The 18,988-nt window shown below is 43.2% G+C and overlaps 1 protein-coding gene across 2 annotated transcripts; it reads right to left on the bottom strand.

Moving 5' to 3' along the window:
* Positions 1 to 6,056: 6,056 nt before the first annotated feature.
* NPM1 (nucleophosmin 1) lies at positions 6,057 to 18,673 on the bottom strand. Of its 2 annotated transcripts, none has more exons than XM_065690387.1 (11): positions 18,541 to 18,673; positions 17,843 to 17,922; positions 15,154 to 15,273; positions 14,294 to 14,387; positions 13,452 to 13,555; positions 13,079 to 13,141; positions 12,532 to 12,579; positions 10,886 to 10,975; positions 9,872 to 9,973; positions 7,384 to 7,458; positions 6,057 to 6,415 (listed from the first exon to the last, which is right to left on the bottom strand). In XM_065690387.1, the coding sequence occupies exons 1-11, from the start codon at positions 18,602 to 18,604 to the stop codon at positions 6,377 to 6,379; spliced, it is 879 nt and encodes a 292-aa protein (XP_065546459.1). In that variant the 5' UTR covers positions 18,605 to 18,673; the 3' UTR covers positions 6,057 to 6,376. The 2 variants fall into 2 exon arrangements, with proteins under 2 accessions (XP_065546459.1, XP_065546458.1); XM_065690386.1 differs by having other exon boundaries at positions 12,532 to 12,586; positions 13,080 to 13,141; positions 18,541 to 18,672.
* Positions 18,674 to 18,988: the final 315 nt, after the last annotated feature.

Here is an 18,988-nt window from a genome sequence, read left to right as displayed (position 1 = left end):
AGCCCAGGGCCCCTCAGCCAGCAAATGATGCCAGCCCACGTCCCCTGGCCACCCCTGCCCTGGTGTCCTGCACAGGGAGGAGGCCCACAGGCTTTCCTTGGTCCTGCCACCCAGCAGCTCCCCTCTGAAAGCACATGGCAGCTGTTTGAATGCTCCTTAATCAAGGCAAGAGGCAAACCTCTGCAGACAACCCTACACAAATCAGTGGGAAATTCCACCTTCCAGCCTTTGCACTGCATTAAATCCTAGGGCTTGGCTTCTTGGATTTATGTTCCTCCATGGTTTCATTTTTCCCTAAAAAAAAAAAAAAAAATAAAAAAAAAAAAAATCCAAGCTGTTAATCTTCAGAAGTTAGTATTTCCTTAACTTGGGGCTTTTCAGCTCAACAGCTCTTAAACATAAACCTCTTTGACTGAGGTCTCCTGAATTAAGCTGTCTCCAGTAAGCCACCATCTCAACTCCTGTCTGTGGAGCCTCCTCCTCTCTGAGATGCCTGATCCCTTCCCACACCACTGCTGTGGGCTCCTGCCCACTGCCCCTGCCTTGCTCTGGGTTCTCTGGCAGCAGGGCTGTACAGCAGAAGGGCTGGGCTTTTATCAGCAGCATTCTCCACTGTGAGGGCACCAGCCTCTGATGTGCTCCCAGGGACACTTTGCCAAGCGACACAGAAGGATTCATGCAAGAGCACCACGGTGTCCAAACCTTTTCTAGAGACCAAGAGCACAGACCAAGACCAAGACCACAGCACTGGGGAGAAAAGACTGGAAGAGGAACTGATAAGGGTCAGAACATAGCGAAGCAGTAAAGGACCAAATTAACAAGGAGGTGGCTGTGGCAAGATATAAAACTAGGAATGGATTGGAAGGAACCATCCAGAACCATAAAGCTAGTGGCAACAAGCAGAAGCATCTTTCCTAGTTTGAGACCCTAAAAAAGAAACCAAGATCCCAAATCTCCCTGTCATTTGGTCTCTGGAGATCACCAGGGCCACATCCCCTTCAGTATGGTGATCCCATAACACGCTATTGCCCTTAGCTGTAGGGAGGTCATTTAATGAAAACCTATTTCCATGTGGAAAATTTGAAGGAAATGCTCAAAACTATAGGAAAAAGAGTTAAGGGACAGGGAAGAATGTCCTAAAAGGCAGAGGAGGCCTTACAACTGCATTGAAAGCTTCACCTACCAGCTGTAGCTGTCTACTGTTCTCAGCATCCACACACATGGATTTACACACAGGGAACAGCTAAAGCAGCAGGTACTTTGGGAAGCAACACTCAAAGCAACGCTGGGATAATACACACTGCCTCAGTATAGCATGATCTGTGTCACCAGAAACATCTCATCAAGGATGTTCTTGGGAAAATACCACAATTACAAGCTTCAGGACAAATGTAAGGAGTAATGGGAAAAGTTGCACAAACCAGGCAGGGATAAAGGTGGCTACAGCAGCAATATGCCAAGTACCTTGACAAGTTAAGATATGCCTTCAGCTCTCTGCAGTTATTTCTCATTTAAAAGGAAAAAAAAAAATCAATTAAAAGCCCTAGGGCTCAATTTGAAAATAGCTTTGAAAACGTCTATCCTCATTCAAGAGGAACTTATTTTCTCTTGAATACCAGAGAATTCAACAGAACTGTATGGGGCTCGGCAGGCTCCGGGCCCCAGCAATTAGGTGAATACAACTGCAGGGCCTTTTAACTAAATTGCCTTAAGAAAAAGACTGTTTCTACTACCAGCATGAACCAAACAGTCCAAGATGAACCAGGCACATCACCTCTATTTTGAGTGGCCTAATTATGTCCCCTCCCTTTTGCCATTTGCTGTTCTAAGTCTGCCCATCTCCGTGCCCTTGGCTGGCCAAGCCTCTGGAAGGCAGCACATCACTGCCCTCATGGGCTCCTCTGGAAGAGGAGGGCACTCTTAGAGGACCCCTGCTGAGCATCACCATTTTTCTCACTCTCACTTTTGACCCTCAAATACCTTTATATCTACTTTTTATTCATTCTTCTTGTTTTCTCCCAAGATCCTTTTCCTATAAAGGCTCTTGTAACTTGGTTAGGGAGAGCTGATAGAAGTGGTAGGAGGGGAGAAGAAAAGGTTTCTGTAGGAATTAAAGAGCAGAGCAAAAGCCATCCCCATACAACTGACCACAGGCCATGCATCCGTACAATCAGAATAGCCCAGTGATCTCCAAGGCACTTCTATCATCTTAACATTTGATGTACTCAATCAATTAATTTGGTCTCATTAGGCATGGCTTAAATTCCACTTGCATAAGACAACCCAACAGTCACTGAAGAGCTGATCCGACACAACATGGAATTGCTTCCGTAAGTGTGAACGTAGACAAAAGAAACAACCAGGGAGCAGAGCGCAGGGGATCTCCTCCACTGTCTGCAAAGGGAAGGACACAGCTCAAAGTCCTGCACTGCTTCTCCTGGGCCCAAGCTCTGCTCTCCTCAATTCACCATATGAGAGCCAGGACTTGGAGAAAGCGACCTTTAATAAATACCAGATCACAAAACCTCAAAGCCTCACTCAACACAACCAACTGCACTTGCTGCTGCTTGCCAGGACCTACTGCCCATTAGACAAGGCCAGGGAATAAAGGTGCCCCATCCAATGCTTAGCTCCAAACTACCCAATCCATTTGCAGTCTTTTCTATGACATTTTGTAAATAGTATCCAGTCTTTAATTCCCCTTTGGGTAAACGGCAAGAGGAATAAGGATCTATGTGCTTGTTCCACATAGAAAGAGGGAAGGAAAGGTTGGAAGAGTTTGGCCATTAGTAACAGCACACAGGAAGGAGACAGGCCATAGCTTTGGGTATCTGGGTAAGGTTACTAAAGGAGAGGACAGAGAGCATGTTCCAGCATGAACTTAGACCCTGAAGGACTGTCTGGGTGGCAAGGAGCCCAGAACCGCCACCCATCCTGGCCCTGTTTTCCATTACCTCAGCCCACACACACTCCCTTCCGCTCTCCTGCCAGCTGTGCTCCAGTGGTTCCCCTCCAAAGGCTGCAACAATTGCTGAGCACAGGCAGAACAACACAGTGCCATACTCATCTTCGTGCTTGCCTGGGCTCAGAGACACCATTTTAGCAAGCTGGTTTGATTGGCAGGGACGAACAGAACCCCGAGACAGGCCCAAGGTGACAAGAAGCACTTTTCTTAACACCCAAGGAATAAGCCCCAGACGAAGATCTGAAGCTGGAAAAGCTCCTTTTCCTGCAGGACAGTATCCTCCTGTTACCACCTCCTCTGAACCCAGAAACCTGGAAACTAAGTAGATTCGTATGAAGCAGCTTTCTCTGCAGCCAGTGCTGCACAGCAGAGGACAGTGCTGCTGCACACCCTGTGCAGCCCTGCTCAGCTTGCAGCCTTCCCTCTATCGTGGGCACCACCAGCTACTGAAGGAAAACAACTCATGGAGGAAATAAAGCATGGGAAAGGAAGGAATAGAAGGGCCCTGCAACATGACAGGCAGCAGGAGAAATTCATGGGGAAATGAGAAGGGACAGAAACATGGAGAGGTGGTTTACCCTCCTGCAAAGGGAAGGTAGATTGAGAAAGCCTGTATTTGCATCAATGCATGTGATTACATACCTCCATGATCTCTAAGCCGTCCTCAAAGACCAGGACAACACACGCTTCTAACCCCTAACATACCTATCAAACACTACAGATTTATTGCAATCATGCCATTATTGCCACAGTAAAAACATACTTCAGCTCTGTAGAGCATCAAGAACAGTACTTCAGTGATGAACACTGGTGTTTGGGATCCTCAACAGGTATTTTCACATCTGAGCTTTAACTAAGAACTTTTTTAACTCAACCTTTTACACTCTATTCAAAGAAGCAGAAGAACTGGCAGATGCATCCTAAGGATGTGGCTGCGAAGCCCAGCATGAAGTCATCAGCACCAACAGGAGCAAAGTGTCTGATGACATGACTGGCGGGGCAGCGAGGTTGGCTCCAGGAGGGATAGGCAGACCACCACAGTGCCAAGAGCAGAGCAGCAGATCAACACATAGATCGCTTCTCACAGCTCCAAGAATGAAAACCAGAAAACACAGCAAGTTAGCCAGGGCCAAGAGTTATTCTAATGCCATAATGCAGACACCTCAAAGATGCCTCATGCTTCACAGCTGCCAGACAATTTTGACTTGCACTACTGACAGGCTGAGAGCTACGGTTGTTCAGCCTGAAGATGGCTCCAGGGAGACCTCAGAGCAGCTTCCAGTGCCTAAAGGGGCTACAAGAAACCTGGAGAGGGGCTTTGGACAAGGGCCTGTAGGGACAGGCCAAGGGGAATGAATGGCTTTAACCTGCCAGAGGGGAGACTGAGATGAGCTTAGGCAGAAACTCTTTCCTGGGAGGGTGCTGAGGCACTGGCACAGGGTGCCCAGAGAAGCTGTGGCTGCCCCATCCCTGGCAGTGCTCAAGGCCAGGTTGGACACAGGGGCTTGGAGCAAGCTGCTCCAGTGGGAGGTGTCCCTGCCTGTGGCAGGGGTTGGAACTGGATGAGCTTTAAGGCCCCTTCCAACCCAAACCAGTCTGGGACTCTATGATTATGCCCTGGCTACAGCACAGGAACACCTTTCTGTTTAGAACTGCCCCTTACAGGCTCCACCTTCCCTCTGCAAGGCTTATGCCAAGGGCAGCTGTGCCCCAGAGGCCCACTTTGGTCAGTGACCCACAGACAGACAACAGCCCTGGTTTTCCTAAAAGTCTAATACTCAGAATACTTTATTGGCTGGAGAGCCTCTTACTGAAATTACTGTACAATTTTCACTTGTTTCAGCCAAAATTGAGGGCAATTTTGCTTAAAGAAGTCTGTCTGTGCCATTAGCTCTATTTCACCAGGGAAATTTGCTCTCACTTGTGCATATGACATCATCTATTGACATAACCCCACCAAAACAGGCTTTTCAAACCCTTATATTCAGCCATTTCATATGCTGCAATTATACTCAAGCTTAAATTAATCTTTGACACTAGACTTGCACTGTGTTCCAACTTCTCCACCATGCACATTGCTTGGCTTTATTTTTCCAAAATGTTATTTGCTTCTGGAGACTTGCATGTCATTCCATCATGCCCAGAATCTCAGCTACAGAAACAGGTATTTTTACCATACAACTTCTTAGATTTTTTCATGTTAAGCCTTCTTTGTCACTCCATTACTGCCATCACTGTGCACAAACATGGCATTCAAGCATCTGAAATTATATGGCATTTAGACAAGAGCTTTGAGGCTGGTTCACTACCAGGCATGACATGCATCCTTCCTCCTCTGGATGAGCCCTTAAGTCATCTACTTTATATGACAACCAAATGATCCAAACTATGTGTAACAACCAAAATGATCCAAACACTTGTTTCAACTCTGGTTTTATCATTGGTAGGCAATAAAGACCAAAGGAACTGAGATAGGACTACCTGCCCAGCTATGCTTTTGCTATTTGCTGCCTAGCTCCTCCTCATTCCCAGGAATTTATCCATTGGCATAGGTCTTCCTCAGCAAGCTCTTTAGGCACACCCTACATCACTCAAGCTGATTCTCTCCTTCACAAAACACTCACAGGAGCCATTAAGCAGGAAGCTCAGACTGCAGCCCCTCAGAGGAACAGCACAGCCAGCAACTCCCAGATCAGCACTATTACATTTTACAAGCCGAGTCATAAGCCCCACAAACTCACTTGTTAAAAGAGAAACCATAAACTAAAGAGCAATGATGCTGGTCAGAAACTGAGATGCAGGAAAGGCTGGTTTAGGCAATTATATAATTAGTGGTCACTTCCAGACAAGAATAAAGCCCAACTTACCACTTAAGTCTTCTCACCAATCATCTGCTCTGTCGTTGTAAAGCTCATGGAACTGTAGCTGTTTTTGAAGTTGACAACATAAATTAGAATATCTGATGTGTACTTTGTAAAAAGCAGTAGCTCAGCTACTTAGCAGTAGTTCCTATGAGAACTTTAAAGCCCTGTTATCTTCTGGGTTCAGTGTGCAGCCTGCCCCCAACCCATAAAAAAAGAAACGATAGTACTTTATTAAAATACTAAACTTTTATTTTATTTTCCACATACATTTAGTCTCCCCACCATTTCCATTTGTCTGACCACCACCACCACCACCATGCCTTATCAAAACATTCCATACATACTTAACATGAAGCTGAGGGTGGAGTCCCATCTTGAAAAACTAAACAGGCATTTTGGACAACACATTCTTGGCAAGGTAATCTGGATGACATTTATCAGACACAGTAGGGAAAGCTCTTTGAGCATTTGTAAAAAGAACAGCCAAATAATGGTTACAGAAGTAAGACTGCAGATTTTAATGAACTGTTAAAACTGTTTTCTTTTCTTACAGAGTCTGTCTCCACTGCCAGAGAGCTTGAATGACCTGGAAGTGCACAGAAAGAAATTTAAATCCATTTTTCTTATTATTTTCAGTTTACTACCACCACTTACTCCACAAAATACTGGCATTAAATTACAACAAAATGCGTTCCTTTCAGAGAAAAATCAAGTTGAAAGCAAGCTGCTAGGTCCTTCTGCTACAAGTCTGTTACTTACTGTAAGTCACCTTAGTCTGAATTCAGCAAAGGTAAGCGAGAGCATGGGTGGGGACCAGCTACGCAAATATTGGCTGAACTCTGCCTACCCTGGTGAATGTCAGAGCAGCTCCAGTAGCTGAGGCAAACTGCTTTGAAACATTCTTTCAAGAAGCTATCCATTTGTCTATCACAGACAAGTTTACTCTGAACCACTGAGGGAAGCAGGAAAGCATAAGGAATTCTGTCACTGGAAGAAAGTTTTAACTTACAGGAATTTTGATAGGGGAAACCCAAGACACATTTTAGACTAGTGTATGTTGAGTAACAACTAATTCAGAAACTTGCTTCGTGATACCACCTTTTGGCTTGCCCTCTTAGAAGAGTTCAGTTGACTTTGGGAGGAAAAGAAGCAAGAAAGCCATAATCAAAATCGCAAAACAGTTCCCCCTCCCAGACACCCTGCCTAACAAAAGGCTGAACAGCAGACTGGCCTAGGTGGCCAAATTCAGCAGCAAGGAAAACCACAGCTCATTTCCTTAGCCAATACGGTGCCAGAAGGAAAATTCTGCGGGTTTAGTAAGCAAGAGATAATTTACCAACCATATAAAAGCTGGAAAAATGTAATAAAATATTAGCTTTCCCATCTTAGCCAACTAAACCCTTAAAACCATTCCCATTTATTTAATCTGAAGTATTGTTCGTGGTTTGTAACCCTTTGAAGCAGTCCAAAGCTTGTAAAGATTAAGAAGTGGAAAAGAATCCCTAAGGTTATAAAAGTTTTTGGACTTTATCAAGTTCCAATAAATGCAGTTACCTTCTGGTCCTCCGTCCTGAAGCAATTCTTCACATAGTTGGCAAATTTGGGTTCCAGCTTGGGAAGGGTAGTACCCTATTTTGAAAAACACACAAGCTTTAGCATATGCAGGTCATTCTGAAGCTTAGACCCTTTACAATACACATGGAATTTTACTGAACTCACCTTGCAACGTTTTAGACCAACCTGCCTTTAACCCATTTTAAGAAATTTGATTCTTTACAGTACCCAGTTATCTCTCAGAGTGAGATGTAGTGAGTGCCTACGCACTAAAATGGCTGTACAAGCATCTTTGCTCGTGCTCAAGAACGTAACAAGCATTCATCACTTAAATTAACCTTGTTTGTAGTCAACATCCATATGCTATCCAGATAAACTAGAACAAATTCCGTATTTATGGATTCCTACCACAGCAACTTAAGACACCACTACCCTTCACAGGTTGGTTTTTGACTTCAGCTCTCTAAAGCAGAACATGAAGCAATTTCCCACATACCTTTTAAGACTAATACATTAGCTCTATGAATTAAAACAACTGTTCTAGAGACATTTGCCTCTATCTCTGAAATTGTCTTTGTACATACTCAAAAAGTAGAAAGCAGGTTCAGTAATGATTCATGGACCTACTAAGCTTATATTCAGATCTCATGTATCCAGGCAAAATAACAGCACTCTTAAGAGTCACTGTTTTGCTTTCACATGGCCCATGAGAAGTATTTTTTCCCATTTTCCAGGTGCATCAGGTGAAATACATCTAGCCAGCTATGATACAACACTTAGCTACTACTTGGCACATTGTTTATATCTGAATATAAAAATGATGTTTTCTTCAAAGCTACATCAGAAATATTTGATACTGCAACCAAAAAGCTTGGATTTGGACAATGTCTTACCTCTGGATTCTTATGCGCTTATGCTTTTATATTAGCTTGTTGATATCTACTCAGTACATAACAGAACAGTTTCACTCTGTTAAAGTGGTATTTTTCAAAGCTGCTAACTTATTGGCTGGCAGCTAGCAGTGCTACTGTATACGGCAACACACAAACCTTTTGCCTTACTAAGGTATGAAATAGAACTATCTTGGTAAACACTGAATTAAGCTGCTTGCTATTGTTTTTACATATTTGTGCTTACAAACACTTTCCTGTAAAAATACTCTTCAAAAACACAAAGTATATTCTAAAGCTATTTGCGCGTTATCTGGGCTGCAATTCCCTCCATAGGGGTATCTGTCTACTGTGAGCAGCTCAGCCACTTCTGCTTATACTGCAAAAACATTAATTGTGGCTCGTCCAAGTCACAAAAATCCACCCTAGCATCCACTAGATCCAAGAAGTTAGCCTGACCTAACAGAATGATACTATCCATCACTGTCAGGTTTGTAATTCAGGGATATGCATTTCGATCCAGATCACAATCTGTCATTGCTCACTCTACATCCACACTGTACTGAAACACTTCTTGCGTTATTTTGCATTCCTGAGTCAAAACTGCCAGAAAACATTAAGAATCTAAGTATAATCTAAAATAAGTCTAGTTTTTTAGATTACTTAATTGCCACTGTAAGGGAGAAAAGCTGATCTCAGACCAAACAGCGAGCCAGAATTCTTCACAGCACTGAAATGAGCTACAAAAATCTCCAATGAAGAATTTGGTTCAGTCACAAATGAAATTATGATCTATAAGCACATTCCTGAGCAAGTAAAACCAGAACTGGTAGTCTGGATGCCAGGTCCTCACTACCACCTATTCTGCAGTACGCACGTGTACTCCACTGTGCTCCTAGCACAAAGGATTCCAGACTTGGCTGATTGCTATTGATTGCGTTTTAGTTACAAGCTGGGTTGGTAAAAAGTGTAGCAACTTTCTTTTTTATATTTCAAAAACTTTTATAGGAAGAGAACTTGTATGTATAACCAAGAAGTGCTAGTTCAAGTTGATAACAACCATAAGCCAAGCGACTGCCTTGTGACCTTCAAAAGGTGAAACATCCATTGAGGGGAGGGGCTCAATTAGCCCTAGAACTCCAGATCAGAGAGGAAATGCTTTCAGTTCTTCTTTGATTCATCAATGCATATCATGAGCACCTATCTCCCCCTTCTGGAAGTTATAAAGCCTTACAAGCATCTGGACATCTGGATAGCCAAGCTAGGTACTACTTCAACATCATGCTATTATTGCAGGCACATGAACAACTGCTTTACTCTAGCTGCCTAAAATAAAATGCGTACACTAGTTAAGTCACCTTCAGAATAAATGTCACCCCTAAGACTTATTGCTTTGATTTTTGGATTGTTTGGGCTTTTTCCCCCCTCCAAAGTTTAACCAAGACAGTTCCCTAAGAAATACCAAATTACCCATCACCACTACTGGAGGAGTGCAAAACCAACATGGTTTTGTTTAGAGCGCAGAGACTTCATCCAATTTTTCTGATCTGCGGAAGTGCAAAAGTAAGGCTGGGATGCCTAAGTTTCCAAAAACTCACCTTGTCTACAGACGCTTGCATTTTTGCTTTAATCTCCTCTAACGACAGAGGGACTTTTGGTGTTTTTGGAGTTAGAGATTTATCCTTCTTGGAATCTGGAGTCTGAAAATTATTCATTTTGTTAGGAACTTGCAAGTAAAGCTACTTAGTACACAAGATCAAGTTTTCTAATGATAAGAGTGTTAAAAGGTACTACAGAAATTATATGGACTAGGACAAGCAGCCACCACACAGATACTTCAGATAGCTTCAAGAAGTCACAGAAGTTAAATTTGCGTTTCCCATCACACTTCTCGGAGACAAGAACAACAAGTTTGAAGTTAATACAAGTTAGCATAGCTAGCATCTTACACTTCTGGACTGATGCCTACACAGCTCCTTCTCTCAACAGAAATGAAACAAAAAACAGCCCAAGCATTCAGTCACTTTGAGTTTCCTCCACAACTGCAGCTGGACTAGGTCATGCTTTAAAGAAAAGGCAGAAATCTGCACTGTTTTCCAGATGTTGTCCTGTCATCCACCCCGCACAAGTTCCTGCAGTTACTTTCCTGGCAGGCATACCTGCATACATGCAGCAGGACAAAGCTGCACAAGGAAGCTCAACAACTACGAAGTAACTGAACAAGAGAACTGTTAGTTCTAAAATGGATCAATTAAGTCCCTTATTAGCAGTAGCCTCCTTGCGTTGTACTGCAGTAGCAACACAGTCGGCAGTGATCCTCTTGTACAAGCAGGATGTACAATATTTTATATTATGGGATCGCCAATATTCAACAAGAGACAGCACATCTGATTTTTAATCTTTGGCTGTTGTAGTTACATATTGATCACTGAAGAGTTTCACAGAGTGAAGGAGCAAGGACAAAGCAAGGAACAGTATTCCCAGCATGTTTCATACTAAGATTCAAAAAAACCTGACTTACCATTAGTATATTATTTAAATTTACTATCAGACAAGAGAACTAGCTTCCACACTAGAAGAAACATTTATTTTACTCATTTGGCTTCACTCACTTTTGACTTAGATGCTGGTGTGGACGGCTTAGAGTCTTTTCCATTTTGCTTTGCTTTCTGCATATTTTTCCCTGGAGCCTCACGGACAGGCTGAAAAGAAAGCATGTAGGTTCACTGGCCATGAAAAACTGCTAGTGTATGTTAGCTTGGTAAAATACCAATCAGGATCTAGTGAAAATGCACATATTATTTAGCCTCAAACAAAAAAGCATTCTCATTGCCCATGCAACATGATCAGCATCCATTATTTAAGCAAAAAGCACATATGCTACATTAACTCAAAAAACTGTGGGTACAGCACAATACACAACATAACCAAGATCAAGTTTTGTTATGTGGGACCTCCACTTCATTTTCTTTATATTACACCTTTACTTACACATTAACATGTATGCTTGTATTACATACAGTTATATACATGTATATATAATATACATGTATTATTTTGGGGGACAGATATTGCATTAAGACTAATTCTAGATGGCACTGCAGTTTACAATCTGACTCAGTGCTACTTGCTTTTTGTAACACAACCATGACCTCGTTTGGCATTTCATACAGAAATATTACCCAGGATACGTGTTGGCAGCGCTACATATATATTTAAGTATTGAATCTTCTGTTTCTATATCACTAGAAGGACCATTTCATTCAGCCACACTGTATTTGGTAAGGTGGCAGGAAATCTGCAGTTCAGACTTGTCTTTACCAAGTCTTTAACTATTGTGGCAATGTCACCTATAAAATTTGTTAGAAGGAGCATATAATGAAGTAAAATTTTAAATTTGTTTCTAAACAGCAGCTATGAACTTGCAAATTGAAGCCAAAGCACAAAGTTAAAAATTGCTACCTCTACCTCTGCAGTTGCCAAGTTGCCTTATAGTTCATTTTGCCACCAGATGGCACTCCAAGGCTGATTAAATTTCACATTCTAGCACTTGGCTGCCTGAGGTGAACCTTTTGCAGCAGGCTCACACATTCACATCCTTTTATTATTTAAAGTTAGGTTGCTAAAAAGAACCTTTTCACAGTATGCAGGACTAACTGAAATGGCAAAGCCCAACCCACACATGAACAGGATTGTTTACTGTCCAACAGCTATCATCAAATGAATGTAACATTCACCATGAAGTGTTCTAAAGCCTTACCGTAATTTCTAAAGAAAATATACACCCTAAACTAAAGCAAAAACATTCCATTCACACATTCCAAATAGCTATGCTTAAACTCATTGATTGAAAGAACCATCTGCCTGATTTCCATCATCTCTTGTATTGATATGCAGTCCTTTATTAAACAGAACACTGCACAAAGGAGGACACATCAGTTAGCTTCTGCATTACAACACAGAATTCAAACCTGAACAGTTAACTGTCAAACACACACATCTTCCCCTCCCTCCCCTTCTGCTTTAGGGGTCTTCATATGAATCCTCGAAGATGACTCCATCAGGACAGGTAACTAGCACCCAGCAGTAAGTTAAGTGCAAGCACTTGCTCTGTCTGAGCAAATTTAGCTGCAAACGGTAAGTACACCTAGTGTTATCACTACCTTTCATATTCATTGAGCAGACTGTTTATTTCTTCATGGGTGAGGAGGATCACAATGTGTTTGCATATATATATATATACATATGCACCACTTACTTTCTTCATTGGTGTTTTCATTTCTTCCTCATCATCCTCTAAGTCATCTTCATCACTAGAATTAGAAATGCAGTCACCATAACTGAAAATTCATACTCACAGCTTTAACCACATTGGGAATTAGACTTCCCTCTCCCTCCCAATAAAATGTTTTACTCATGAAGGAAGCAAGTAACCTCCCCAAGTCTACCTTGCATTAACACATGGCAAGGTTAGGCCAAATTCTATTGTTCAAGATATTAAATGCATTCATTACCTTCTGCTTGCACATCGAAGGCATGTACCCTCAGGACCTCTACTACTAAAGTAATCCTCTATTCACTCTGAAGTTAATAAACTATACAATACTGAATTTTATAACCCAGGATTACATATTTGAATAACTAATTTAAATTGCAGTGAAGAGACAAACTTGAGACAATTCTTTTTTTTTCAGCCAAGATAAAATAAAGCAGCTTGTCCACTTAACATCCAGTTAAGTCACACAAACCGTTCCAAAACAGTTGACCCCATATTTCAAAATACATTTTCAGAACAAGAATACATACTCATCATCATCATCCTCATCTTCATCGTCATCCTCATCATCTTCTGACAATTTTGCTTTTTTCTTTGAAAAGATCAAGCATGTTTAAATATCAGTATCGCTGCCTTAATAAACAGCAACCTCAATCCAAAACAATATGCAGCATAGGTACAAAACTATCTTCTATCAGTTTAGGGAAAACCCAACACGTTACAGATGTCAAGTCAAAAGCTACTGAGGAGTTTACAGCATGCTCTAAGCACATGAACCTTTCAACTCTCTTGTAGTGCACAGCTTACTCCTACAGGAAGCAATAATACCAAACCAAAAGAAAATTCTTCAAACTGATTGAAAGTGTTTATGTATTTATACGCACACACATACATGCACACACCTGTGGTGTTTTAGCTCCTCCTCCACTTGCTGGTCTCTTTGTCGAAGTGTTCACAATTTTTGTATCATCTTCCTCATCGTCTGATTCTGGTTCTTCCTCTAATGCTGATAAAATCATGGCAATGCATAAAACCCCCACCCATTTAACAACAGTTAAAGCAAAATTGCTAGTAAGAAACAAACAGAAGAGTACCACTGTCAATTAAATTGGCAAGGCCTTACTGAGGTGCTGAACTGATTGACAGGAGGAAGCTTTCTAGCAGTGATCTAACCACTGAGGTCAGTTACTTTTTTGGTTGACTATATGTAGATACCACTGCACTGAAATCCAAATGCGTGAATAATCATACATACACTGCCTATTAACCTTCCTCACAGGAAAGCCATAGAAAGAATAAGATCTTCTCCATTTCTAAGGAGACACATTTAGGGTAACTTCTGAAGAGAAAGACCAGTTTTAAAGACAATTCTATGGAGAAGGCTAGTCCTGAACTATATTCAGTATAAACTGAACTATATTCAGTATAAACTCGAAACTATTTCGTGGGCAGTCTTCTCACTTCTGCTGTGAGACTCTAACACCCACTTCTAAGGGGGGAAATTAGAACTCGGATTGCAAGGCTGACAAACAACCCTTACGCATACAAAACCAGAGGCAAGAATAGGTATGCAAGCACTTCTCTGAACTCTGTGACCCTACCGTTACTTCATGCCTCTGAAAACAGTGAATTAAAGATTCACAGGGTCACTATTAGAAAGAGTAGTGCCTGAGACACCAGATACAAGTTCTGTCTGTGTTGAGAGGCAGCAAGGTCACAGATTAGTAACCAGAGCAATACATACCTACGAGATGTTGTCCACTGACATAAACAGGCCCTGAACCACATTTCAACCTCAAGACCACTGGGGGTGTGATCTCAAAGCCACCTAATGAAACCTAAACGAAGAAAAAAAAAAAAGTCATTTTTTTATTCAAACATTAAAGGCAAAGTGTTCTTACAGACAATCAACTCAATTGGAACCAAGAGCACCAACACCTGTAAATTCCAAGGTAAATACACTTACTCCAAGTTTCCATCTGTCAGAATATTCCAGAACTGCTTAGAGTCAAAAATCAGGGTAAGCCACAACAGGGTTCATTACGCTCTCATCTCTTACCGTAATTAAAGCCCACCTTTCAAATCCAGACCAATCCACAATTTTTTCTACTCCACTTGGCAGCAATACCAATTTGAACATTATCCCTCACACCTGCCCCCAACATTGTGCAGTTCCATTTGTACAACATCAGCAACACTGATTCAAATTACATTCCAGATGGCAGGAGTAACAAGCAGGCCCTTAAAAATCAAGAAAGGGTAGCAGTCACCTTTAGAATACCTTAAGAGCTTGGCACCTGCAAAAAACCTAGATTTTTCTTATCCCAGTCTCAAAGAAAGCAACACAGGCTATAGATGTAACCTGCTTGCAAATGCATACATTTGTATATATAGAGATGATGTGTGTAATGACTGTCACTTCCTTAAAAGCAGCATGATTTGAACAAAAGTCTATCATCTCCAGATGACTAGAGTAAGTCATAAGCCTGGTAAGGCATAATCCCCCCAACATATTTAGCAAGTTCAGCCAACCAAAACCTTTTCTAACCAGTCTTCCTCACCTGAGACCAATTTTATGAAATTTTTCCATGCTCCTGTACTTACTGTGGGCTGCACTGACATTTTCAGAGATGCCAGTACTACTTTAATAGGATTGCCCTCATAATCCAATGCTTCTGCTTCTACAACGTGTAATTCATCTTTGGCTCCAGCCCCTAAAGTAACCTGTGAAGTAAAGAACAGCATACATTCTGAGAATCCTACAAAATACTCCGAAGTCCTCTAAAACTACTCGTTGTTTATCCTCTCTCAGTGTTAACACGAGCACTTGCAAGGCGCAACTTAAGGCAAATGTTCTGAGGAGGGTTGAAAGTAACCTTATGCTACTAGATTATTGCCTGAAATGGGGTCAGTGACAAGTCTGCTCAGCACTGAAGCTGGCCCAAGGCAAGTACAAGCACATGCCTAGAGGAACGGAAACAACTGTAACCACTACTACAGAATCACAGCCTTTATCGTTCCTCCTCCTGCCATGTTTCATCTGCCAATTGCTTCACTTCACACTATGTACTTTCTGCTTTCCTGACATTCAACGTGGAGTTAAATCTTAACTGCTCAGTTCAGTACTGTCATTTATGCATGTGTCTTCTGCACCAAAAGAAAGAACTGCTCTTCCAGAGCATTTCAGAACTCAAGTGCCTGGATTCCTTACACAGAGTACAAGTCAAAATCATAGCTGCAGGGAGGCAAATTAGTGAGACATCGGACAGGCCTGAAATTCCAGTTCTGTGAACCTCTGGCATCTGCATCAGGGTTACACGGAAGAGATGTGAAAACCAAGAACCCTGAAGTACAACAGTTATTCCCTAAGACCAGTGCCCCAGGAAAAAGAAAGCTTTCAGCCCTCTGTGGAATATGTGGGTATAAACACTCCAGGCAGAAGCATACAACTTTAATTTCCATTCTCCAAGAGCTAAGTTTTAGGCAGGCTATATATTATGATCCAGACTGATTTATCAGACTGAAGACTGAGAAAAGGGATACAGGATTCACTATTCCCAACAAGATTTGTTACTGTAAATTTAAAGAGGTGAAACTGCTGCCCTGGTCTCAGATCTCAAATGGGTTAGCAACATCACCAAATCATGCAGCTAGTGGGACTACCCACTGGGACAACAATTTAGGAACATGCCCTCCACCTGCAGTTACTCCTATAACTTGCATCAGTTTAAGCAATAGTACAGCAGTTACCAGTAATTTTTTTACTCTGTCTGGCAAGCATCCATTCCTGTGCTTTAATTTCTACAATGGAGGAATTCACACTGGCAATAAATAGGTAATGAAGCAGCGACCATCCCTCTATGTTGTCAGCCATCACTAGGTAAGACATCTGCAGAAAGCCTCATGCCCCTTTTAACTCTACATGCATCAATCCTCCTCCCCTTTCACTTTAATATCCCCACCTCCTTCTGTACCTCATACCCAAGTCCATCACCACATTTGTACCTTAACTGAGATGTGTCAGTCAGTCTTTACATAGCTAGCTTTCTATCAGGTGTACAGACCAGTCACCAGGCGTTTGCTACCTTCACACTTTATCTTCCATACTGGCCAGCATATTTTCTGTTTGTAGCTATGTCCAAGACCTTCCAAGCCTCTTGGACATTTCTAGCTTGCTATTTGTTATTTCAATCACCATTTCTCCTGTATATCATTTGTCTTAAAAAACATTCACATATGAGAACAGGCCACATGAACTTAACCTATACATGCTTTACCACTATATACTTCCCTCAAAAGAAATTCTAATTAAGACCTAATTAGTCATTGTCAAACCCAGGCTGCAATTTCCATAAAATTTAAGGACTGAAGACACGTGATTCACAAAACCATAATGCCTACAATTCAAACCATTATAAGTATCACTGTGAGCATGTTTGGAGAGTGTTATGCAAGTCTCCTGTAGGAAACAATTTTGCTGCAGGAAGTAATCCACAATTACGAGATTCTTGTTTCCCAGCATCTGGGAAATCTCTTTATATTTAAATAAAACCAAATAATATCTTTCTGGAATCTCTTTGTATCTAAGGTATCTCTTTGTATTTAAATAAAACCAAAAATAAGCCATAAAGTACAGATGCTGCAACTCAAATTCCTTAGCTGTAAAGGTGGGACATATTATCTTCCTGCTACATGCTCAGGCCAGAACAAAGGCCTTGAAATATTGTGTCTTGTGTGGCAGCAGAAAGATAAGATGCCAAAACATTTAACTCTCAGTGTACAAGTCCTGATTCCCAGGAGTACCCTGCTCAGCAGGGAGTCTTAAATGAATTATCTGTATGATGAGACAGTATTTCCCAGTTACATCTGTAGAGAGGACAAAACCAGTGACAACAAATTAAAACACAAATGTCCCTCCCCATTTAGATTTAGTTATTAGGCGCTTATTGAAAAAAACACAGGAATTCTGTCCAGAAATATATGGTAAAAATAAAGTTTGTCGTAAATTGTAAAAAGACATGTCCATGTATTAGTCTTCTAAATGCACCCTCCATCCCTTGCTACTGCAGCATCTGAACTACTGCACTAGAGAGAGAGTATAAATTTTAGCCTTTAATTAAGTTTAGTATACTTCTACTAACCTGTGAATTCATTTTTAAACCCTTCCAGCCTTGCATTCATTGCTCTAAGCAACAAAACATGAGTGCGTATCTTAACACCTCCATGTTAAAAATAAACTTCTCACAACACTGCATGCCACTAAATAGGAATTTAGAAACCAAATGATACTTGCCGTTCTCAGAGACAACTGATGCTCATTTTCTTCATCGTCTACTTTGAACTGATAATCCTTATCTGCTTTAAGCTCGCAACCTATGAAAAGAACATTTACTTATGTGCCTGCGGTTTTACTTTGACACGGGTATTTGCTAACCGCTTAGTATTTCACATCATGCTGCTTCGAGGCTCTATACTTGCACAGAAAACCCACCAACGGCGCTCGTAACAGCCAAGCACAGAAACACGCGGCGTGCAGAAAACCCCTGGCGCGTCCGCGGCCTGCTGCGACAGCGCAGCTCCCAACGCGGGGCTTCGAAGCCCACTCACGTCCAGCGCTGCCCGAGAACCGCCACGTGCTCGCACACCCCCATCCCGCCACGTGCTCCCGCAGCGCCCGAGCGCGGCCGCGGCCTTAGGAACGGGCGGGCGGCGGCGCCGTTAACAAAAGCGGGACGGGGCCGGGCCGCGCCGCGCCACGTGCGAGCGGCGCGCCACGTGGTGCGCGCGCCGAACGCGGCTGTTCCCTCCGTGCACCCCCTCCCCTGACAAAAGCCCTTTCAGCCTGCCCCACCCCCCCGCGCTGCGGCACAAGGCCCGCACGACCCGCTGCCCCTCAACGGCGCCCGCCGCACCCCCCCCCCCGACCCCAAGGCCTGAGGGAGCGGCAGCGCCGACAGGCTCCGGGAGCGCGGAGCCGGTGCGAGCCGTTACCGAAAAGGAAGGTCTGAGGGCGCAGGGGGCCCATGCTCTCCATATCCATGGCGCTGTCCTCCATGTTCTCGGCCTGCTCGCGCGGAAGGACCACACCGTGCTGCGGCGCTGCGGGCGGACGCGCACTAAAGGAAGCCCCGTTCCCGCCCACTCCCAGATATAGCCCGCGCTCTCTCGCGAGACCCGCGCGCCACGGCACGCCCCCCCCCCCCCCCAACTAGCGCCGCCCCTGCGCACGCGCCGCCAGCGGACGGGTGGTCGCGAGCTCAGCCCCGGGGGCGCCTCGGCCGCGCGCGAGGGGCGGCGGCGGCGGCGGCCATCACAAGATGGAGGCGGCTGCGCGCCGCCGCCGCGCAGCGGTTGCGGGCCCGCGGGGCGCCGCCCGCCGAGGCCCGTTCCCCGGGTGCTCTTCAGGCGAGCGCAGCGAGTGCCGGCCGGGCAGGTGCCC

Source organism: Lathamus discolor, chromosome 10 (genome assembly GCF_037157495.1).
Source record: "Lathamus discolor isolate bLatDis1 chromosome 10, bLatDis1.hap1, whole genome shotgun sequence".
Classification (NCBI taxonomy): Eukaryota; Metazoa; Chordata; class Aves; order Psittaciformes; family Psittacidae; genus Lathamus; species Lathamus discolor.
Note: the sequence above shows the minus strand (reverse complement) of the source record. Positions and strands in the feature narration are given on the sequence as shown.